The sequence below is a fragment of the Drosophila willistoni genome (assembly GCF_018902025.1).
Source record: "Drosophila willistoni isolate 14030-0811.24 chromosome XR unlocalized genomic scaffold, UCI_dwil_1.1 Seg143, whole genome shotgun sequence".
NCBI lineage: Eukaryota > Metazoa > Arthropoda > Insecta > Diptera > Drosophilidae > Drosophila > Drosophila willistoni.
In genome coordinates, this window is record NW_025814056.1 from 7,561,295 (window position 1) to 7,570,265 (window position 8,971).

The 8,971-nt window shown below is 34.5% G+C and overlaps 1 protein-coding gene across 1 annotated transcript in view; it reads left to right on the top strand.

Annotated features, from left to right (window-relative positions):
- The window catches only part of LOC6645552, a 65,023-nt gene extending 56,599 nt beyond the window's left edge, over positions 1 to 8,424 (top strand). The window contains exons 24-27 of the mRNA XM_047011915.1: positions 1,301 to 3,217; positions 4,385 to 5,695; positions 7,449 to 7,466; positions 8,015 to 8,424. Coding sequence (XP_046867871.1) covers positions 1,301 to 3,217; positions 4,385 to 5,695; positions 7,449 to 7,466; positions 8,015 to 8,161 — 3,393 coding nt within the window. The 3' untranslated portion in view covers positions 8,162 to 8,424. The remainder of the gene's footprint in view (positions 1 to 1,300; positions 3,218 to 4,384; positions 5,696 to 7,448; positions 7,467 to 8,014) is intronic.
- The last annotated feature ends 547 nt before the right edge of the window (positions 8,425 to 8,971 follow it).

Consider the following 8,971-nt stretch of genomic DNA (forward strand, 5'->3'; position numbering starts at 1 on the left):
TCTATATTTATACATACATATTTTATACATATATTTCAATTTATTTGGCTCCATTCTTTTGGTTTCATTATAATTTTGCTGACCTGTAATGTCTTGAAAAAAGAGTTTTTCCAGCAAAGCAAATTAAAATATGTTTTTAAAATTAACTAGAAGTACGATATCTATAGCGATATATAGAAGAATTACATATATGTACCAATTATTCTACATACCAAAGCTAAAACCATTTATAGAAAAAAATCTTTAAGCTTTTTGCTTCAACCGATTGCCTGCTGCTTTTCATTTCATCTCATTATTTGATCTTGTTAAAAAAAATCTCGTTTTATATTTAATTATTTACTATTTATGCCACAAAATATATTTTTTTCCTCTCTCTGTATCTCTTGATTTGACTTATATTCGTTTTGTAAGTTTTTGTTTTTAAGAAAGAAACAAATCTGTTTATCTATTTATAATTTAGTTATATGAAAAACATATTTTACTTGATAGATAATTAGAGTTTATTTAATAGTTTATAAGTTTCCTATTTCTCAGTTTTTTTAAACTTTAAACTCTTTTCATTATCTTTAACTAACTTAACTAATCGACCATTATGATACACTAAACTTTGTCTTAATATACATAATATATGAAATATAAAAGGGAGTTGTCCGATCTAATTAATAAATTTCTAATTAGGTAAATGTCCTGACAGAGTTTCTAAATCTATTTTCTAAGTAATTTTTGTTAACTCAAGTTTTGAACAAATCCACAATAGTTTAATTTCAGTTTCTTTGAACATAAAAAAAATCTATAGCTATTGTCCGATCACATACATACATAGGCTATGTAGCTTTCTTTAATGTTTTATTTGTTAAAAATAAATTGAATATCTACATATACTCTGCACATAGTATAAAATTAAAAAAAAAAAAAACAAGAAATGAAGATTGATGACCAATTTTCTATAGAAATTCTTTGCAAATTGATTTTTACCACATGTACATATATATATATAAACCCCTTCTCTCTAATCCCACCTACCCATACATACATACATATATGTTTTGTAAGAAAAATTTTTGGTCGCTAGTAATTAACACTAAGCCAAACTAAAAACATTAAAACAACATTTATTAACACAAAAAAAAAAACTTTAACAAGGTTCTAACTTGTGCTATTCCAAAAACTAACTAAAAACTAACCAATAATTGTCATGTTCTCTTTCAACTTTATCCATCATACGCTGCTGCATCATCACTTGTTGCCTCACGTGTATCGCCTCTAACCATGAACGCATGTTACCGCCTACCGCATCCAGTTCTCTACTACCCCTACAAATTTTAATAACAACACAAATGTGGTGCGCGTCGCTCCACGACCCAAGAGACTCAATGGAAGTATCAGTCAGCCAATGAACAGCCAGCAGCAGCAGCAGCAGCAACAACATCAGCAACATCACCAGACTCTGCAACATCCTCATCCTCACCAGCAGCAAATTTACTACGACCAGCAGCAGCAACAGCAGCAACAACAACTACAACAACAACATGGGCAACAGTACAACACCATGCACCGCCTGCCAGCTTCGGCGGCTCAACAGCATAATCGTAGTTTGAATGAACTCGACGATAGCTCGCATCATCAAATACAATATAATCTGAGCAATTGTTTCCCCAAAAGCTATACAGAATACTATCAGCAACATCACCAACAACAGCAGCATCAGCATCAGCATCAGCAGCACCAGCAACATCAGCAACAACAACAGCAGCAGCAGCAACAACAACAACATCATCATCAAAAATTGCCTGGAACTGCGCAGCAAAAATTTCATACAAATTCTGCATCGAATATTCAGCTATTGAATGCAATTGAACATGATTATCAACCCACCTATGCGGTAGTTGAACGTGGTGTTCCACCACCGCCGCCAGCACCAACCTCTGCTCTACTCAATACAAATCCATTTCTGGCTGCTAGCAATTTTAAGAAATATGATGCAGCAGGCGAAGAATTGCACGGCAGCATGCAGCGAGGTAAACGTGGAAAATCTGGCGGAATCGGTGGCATTGGGATAGGCGGCGGACAAGATACGGATAAAAAGTTTTATTCACTGAAATTTCCGGGAAGCAATAAGTTTAAGAAGCCACCGATAAATAGTTTAAACTCCTCCCTGGTATCCAATTCATTGGCATCAAGTGCATCGAAATGCAAAAGACATCATTCCTTTGCTGGTGGCGGCCATGGCGATATTGATTCCAGTGGTAAGCCCATGCTTCTCTATGATCCACCTGTTTATGAAAACGTTGCCGACAATATCGATGTGGATATGGGCGGCGGCAGCAGTAACCTGAACATAAATCTGGCCACTGTGCAGCTACATTCCCAGCCATCAACAACAATAGCAACATCAACAGTTGGTGGCGGCACTGTAGGGGGAGCTGCTGTCGTTTCGCATCACAAAAAAAAACATCACCATCGCCAGCACCAGCAAAAAAATGATATAGTCGGAGGAGGAGGAATAGGTGTGGGAGGAGCAGCAGGAGCATCTGGTGGTGCCGACTTTCAGCTAATGGAACCCGAACGTCTGAGCATTTATAGAAGTGACTCCGGTATATCCAATAGCTCTTACGAGTCCCATTTGCCCACCACAGCAATGGGGGGTCATCAACGTGCACAAAAATCTCACAAGTCGGGAAATGCTAATAGTACAGCAGTGGGAACGTCAGCTGGAGGAATCAATTCGTCCTCAGGGCTATTGGGTCGCAAACCCGTCTACATGAATGTTGAGGACGAGCGCTCCGGTTCACCTGCCCATATTAATTCCTCCTATGAATCGGCATCCTCCACCAGCCATCCCGGAGGCGGAGGCATTAGCGGTAGCGGCGGTGGTGGTGGAGTCACAGATCCAACATCTCTCTCATCCTGCACATCGCTATATAGCAGTGGTACTGGAGGCACAGCTGCCTCCTCTTCACGTTGCAATCGTCATCACCAGCAGATACAGCAGCAAATACAAAAGCAAACGACAGCAACGGACATAACAACACCTGAGGATTACGAACAGTACCAATTGGGCCATCAGCCAGCTCATTCGGCCTCCATGCTCTCTGTAGCCAGTAGTCTCAGTGTCGCCAGCAGAGGTAAAAGCAAGACAACAGCAACAATGTCGCAGCATAATCTTCAGCAGCAGCAACAGCAACGCGTAATTTCCACAACTCCAGCTTCCTATGAGGTACGTAATTTACCATTTTACGCATAGCCCCCCATGGGCAAATATGGTCAAAACTATTTTCAATGGGTTCAAAAATACACTACAAATTCAAAGAAAGTAAATTGAATTGGGGATTTTGTCTTGACTTTTTAGAAAAGTGTATGAAAACTTTTCAATTAGACCTAAAACCTTTCAACAGACTTGCAATGATATTCCATCTAATGATGGCACGATTAATCATATGATACGATTATTTTGCTTAAGATTGCGATTTAAATAAGTCATTAATCGATAAGTCTCTAAAATCTAATCGCCTCTTGCTATACAATAAACCTGAGTGGTTTAAAAATATAAATTTCCAAGATCCAAGATCTTAGTTTCAGCTATAAAGAACATAGAAAAGTATTAGCTAAACTATCGAAGGCAAATTAAAGCCTAAAAAACTTTATACCCACTGGCGAAGTTCAATTTGGTCCACCATCAAACTCTTCAGGACAATCTTTTTTCCAAAGCAAGAGGAACATAATACATAAATGTTGTTTCTAATTGCTATTTAGATGGGACGAAATTATGCAAATTGTTTGTCAAATCGCAACATTTGAAAAATCGTATGATTTAATGATCGATGGATAATTTTTATTTCCCATCACTAATCGATCACAAAGAAAAAGTTCTCTAAATTTAAGTTTAATTACATTTAACTCAAGAATTTGAAGAAATCCCCAAGAGAAGTTTACTTAAAACCAACAGAAACAATAATATATCTACATATCTCTTAAAAGGATTATGGAAAAAATCAACTTTTGGATTGCATTAAGTATACCAGTTAGTGTTTTTGTTTAAGAGAATATAGATTTTGTTTAATTTTTCATTATTCAATTATTGAATTTTACTTAAAACTATATTTGCCAATTGTTTTAAGTACAAGTGTATAATTTAAAAAAAGAAACCAATATTTTATGATAATTGAGAATTGGGATTATTTTTAATTTTTAAATTGTACTTATATATATTTGTTTATATTTTTTTTCTTCATTTATTTTACATGCAATATTATTTCTGTTCTGAAATATATGATTTTTCATGTGGAAACATGGTGAAATTTTGCAACAACAATGTCAACAAATCACAACACAACATGCAAATACAAATATCATGCCGAATAATTTGCTTACAAACTAACCAAAGCAAATCAAATTGCTGGCTACTAATCCATTTCTAGCAATTAAACGGATCAACAAAATCAGCAGCAGCAACAGCAACAACAATAATAACACCTGCAACAAGAAACTACGACGACAAACCATCAGTGACCCCTACGCACATATCAAACGGTACAATGCAGATACCCTTAATGCCAACCACCAACAATACGACGGTAATTCAGAAGCCTTTGCTGCCCACGGTGATAGCAGCTCCAAATCCGCGCCAGCTGCGTCATCAGCAGCAACATCGTTCACACAACAACAGCAACAATACCAGCAGCAGCAGCAGCAGCAACAAATTAGCGATGACAACAGGAACAACAACAACAATGGCTATCATCAACAACAAATGCTAATGCCAAACGAATTGCTGCTGCAGGCAACACAATTAGCTTCCACCTCGAATACAGTTGGAAATTTAAGATATGTGCCGCCCATAGTACCGCCTAATGCTGCCCACTTGCATTCACACCCACATCCATTGGCAACAGCAGCAACAGCAGCAGATGGTGCCTACGATTGTCTGGTGGTGCGTCGCCCAATGCGTCTGCCATTGCGCAAACATCACACCTTCCACTTTCAGACCACCCAGACGGCCAATGGCAAACTACAGCAACTACGTCAGCAGCTGCAAAAGGAGAAAATGGATCATCATCATCAGCGGCATAAAGAGGGCGACTATCGTCCATTGACTCTGAATGAGCGTCATGCCTTTAAGCCAATTTCACCCACACCAGCAACAACAGCAACAATAACAACAGCAACAGCAACATCATCAGCAACAGCTGCTCCTGCTGCCGAAGAAGATGCGGCAGCAACAGCAGTTGAGAGCATAGAGCCAGATTTAACTAAAGCTAAACTGCAACACCAGCAGCAGCAGCAACAGCAGCAACAACACAAGCACATACAGCAGCAACTAAATCCCGCCGCCTCATTGGAGGCATTAGAGGTGCTAACTAAAACGCATCCAGACTTTAAGTTTACACAACCAAGAAAGGAACACAGCGAGCAAATGATTATTTCTGCCGCATCAGCGGAAGCCAATGAAGAGGATGAAGAGGATCTTGGCTATAGCTTTTGCGAGGAGGAATATATGGTAGATGGAAATGGAGACGAAGATCGCATTGAGGACGATGAAGATCCGTATGCAAATGGTGATACAAATGCCACAGCACCGCCTCCAACCCCCTCGCATACGAATGCCGCAACACAGCAACAGCAAACGGCAATTGCCAATGCAACAGCTGGGGCATTAAGATACTTTATGACCCAAAGCTATCGCGAAGTTCACATTTAAAAAATATATATAACATATAGATACATAAACCCTAGATACGAAATTTACGAAATGGCCTAAACGATGCATACAAGGTATTTAGAATATATAGAGAGTAATGAAAAATGAGGGGATATATATATATATATATATATAAATATAAAACTAATGTAGCATAAAGTAATTTTTTTTTTTTTTTTTATGTCTTATGTGTGAAATTTGAATATAACGATAAATATAATTATAATGATAACGATATTATGATATAGGTAAACAATACAAAAAAAGAATTCAAAGTTTAACACAATATCATTCACATAAAATGAAATAGAAATTAATGATCAAGATTCTCTCTATACAATACTAGCAAATTGTCTGTGTGTATGTGTGAGTTCAGCTGAAAAAGGTAACGATTTAGAATTATAGACTTTGTAAAAATTATATATATATATTGGCCGATATTCAGAAATAGACTCATTCGATACACTATTTGAATAAATACTATATAGACATTCATGCATACATACATACATACATACATAGGGTATATATAGAATTCCGGCACTCACAGATGATGATGTCCAGGAACACAAAACCAAATTTGAAGAAATCGTTTAATTCGCGGCCAATTAGAGTGTTTACTCTATACATCCCAAAAAAGACATCTAGTTAACGTATTGTACAGATACATAACACATATAGATATATAAATACATATTAATATATAGGCACATATACAGAAAACCGATTTAAATAGATCAATCGACAGTATAAGCATAATGATGTCAAATCAATACCAAAAACAAACAAAAATCATTCCCAAGTTCAACTCGATCTATATAGTTAAGTACAGTAGCTAAACACAGGAAATGACACCGAAACGTATTTATGTATGTTATGAACAAGCAGAGAAAGAAAACCCCTCTCCTCCCCTCTAGATGGAAAACAAAAACTATGGCCAAATTTATGCGTGGCAAAATGGCGACAAAAATGTTCTTTAAGGCAACGCATAAATCGGCATTTGACTGTATGTGTTAAGTTTGAATTAATTGCAATTAGTTTTTTTTTTTTTTTGTGTATATATATATAATAAATTACAACATAATTTATTAATTAAGCATATTTATTTATATATAAAGAATATTATATACATACATATAGTAGAAAACCCTTGTACAGTTCTCTGCACTTATCTCGGATGTGTTTAATGTTTAATTTCAAGCGAAAAGTCGATAATCGAAAAAAGGAAAAATGACAACAATTTAATTTTAAAGTGGCAATAATTGAGTTTAGTTTTAAAGATATATGTAAAATTCATTCATCTGTAAATATGCAGCAATTATTTCGAAACCAAAGCTAAAAAGAAAACAAAACACAAAAAGGAAACCTCTTGAGCGGCATACCAAAACCTCAGACTCATAACATTACCTACCATAAATACTTAATTCATCAAAAAAATATATCCCCGACCCCTACCTCTTCTAAAACTCTCATTTCATTTTATATATAAATCCATTATACAAAACTAACTAAAAATGTTTTAATTTTCTACATATATAAACATATATTGTTTCGTATATCCAAGTGTGTTCTAAAAATTTCTAAAACAAACCAAACCAACCAAAAATTGTGATTTCTTATAGCATGTGTCCGATTTTGAGGATCCATACAAAGGCAGCAATACCTATATATTCTAAATTCAAACATATTTGTGTAATTTTCCACTAAAAAAACAAACAAAACAAAAGAAAACCAAATGTTTTATGTCAAAAAAAAAGCAAACGAAAAGGTAAACTATTTTCTAATTTCAAGCAGTTTAATTTGATTTCCCAAGTTCATTTGTTCGTTCCGTAATGTTAATAATTTATTTCAACTGTCGTTGATTCTGGCGTTGGTTCCTGAAAAATCGTTCTATATGCTATAACTATCTAGCACACACTTTCTCTTTAACTCTTCCGCTCTTTCTATATCCTTTATTATCTAAATCTTTTGCTCATGCCAAAACTTCACAATCGAATGCAAAAAGCTACCAAAAAATTAATCGCAGCAATAGAAGAAACGCAGAATGAAATAAAGAATAATAAAAACAAAAAAAAAAAAAAAAACGACAGGCTAAAATAGATTATTAATATAATAAACAAAGAAAAACGCATGAAGAAAAGTAACAAACAAACCAAAAGATAGTGAAACTAACCAAACCTTAACCTAAGGTTAAACGCATGTCCCATCTCTATATATATTTATATAGAATTCTAAAAGGTTTCTAAATATTGTATATCAAAATATTGTATATATTATTGTACTTACCACTCGTCAATATTCTGCGACATCGTTTAGCCACTGAATGCAGCCAATTTTGATGATGAATTCATCTATGCCGATCTCGAGAGTCAGCACTATGGTCCCATCAATTATAAAGCCGCCTCTCTCTATGCCCAGGTGAAGAAGAACAAGAAGACGGGAGCTATGGAAGAATTGAAATAGTTGATTTAATTATCAATCAATCAAAACCAACAACAACTACTATCTTTTTTGCATTTCATGTAAAATCTTTCGGTTTACTTGCTTTTCTAAACAATTATGATAAACCCTATCCCAAGAATCCCGCACTCACACACACACAAAAAAAAAAAACACAAACACAAACGAACAAATACAACTCATGGTTTTTTTTTATTCATCATGGTCAAATGAGCTTCTCTAGAAACCAAAAAAGAAAAACCCACAAAAAAATACAACAAAAAAAAAGAGAAAAATGAAAAAGTTAAGAAAAATCGAATTGTAAAATTGTTTAAGTACTTAAAAAAAAGCAAATGAAATACCGAATTTCCTAAACTAAATATTAAACAAGTAAACAAAAAAGAAATATTTAAATAATAGTAATTGTTACAAAGTAAACAAAAATATTATATATATACATAGACTTACATATATGTATATGGTAAATCAAGCAGTAAATTAGCAAAACATTTTGACAGTCAATATAAATAATAATGCAAAGCAGATGTAAAAAAAAAAAACGAGAAAAGTGAAAAATGGCAATTTACATAATTTTTAACATTACACAAGAGTTAAAACAAAAAAAGGGAAATAAAATAGAATAATTAACATTTATTCAAATTACCAATTAAAAATCTAAAACTAGCAACAGCAACAACAACAAAAGTCATATAAAATGTTTGAAATTTTCAAACATTCAAGCCAACATACATATAACAGAAACTGCAACCATATTTTTATTTATTGTCTTTTTTTTTTGCTCTCTTCTGCTTTGTATAAGTCCATACATACATA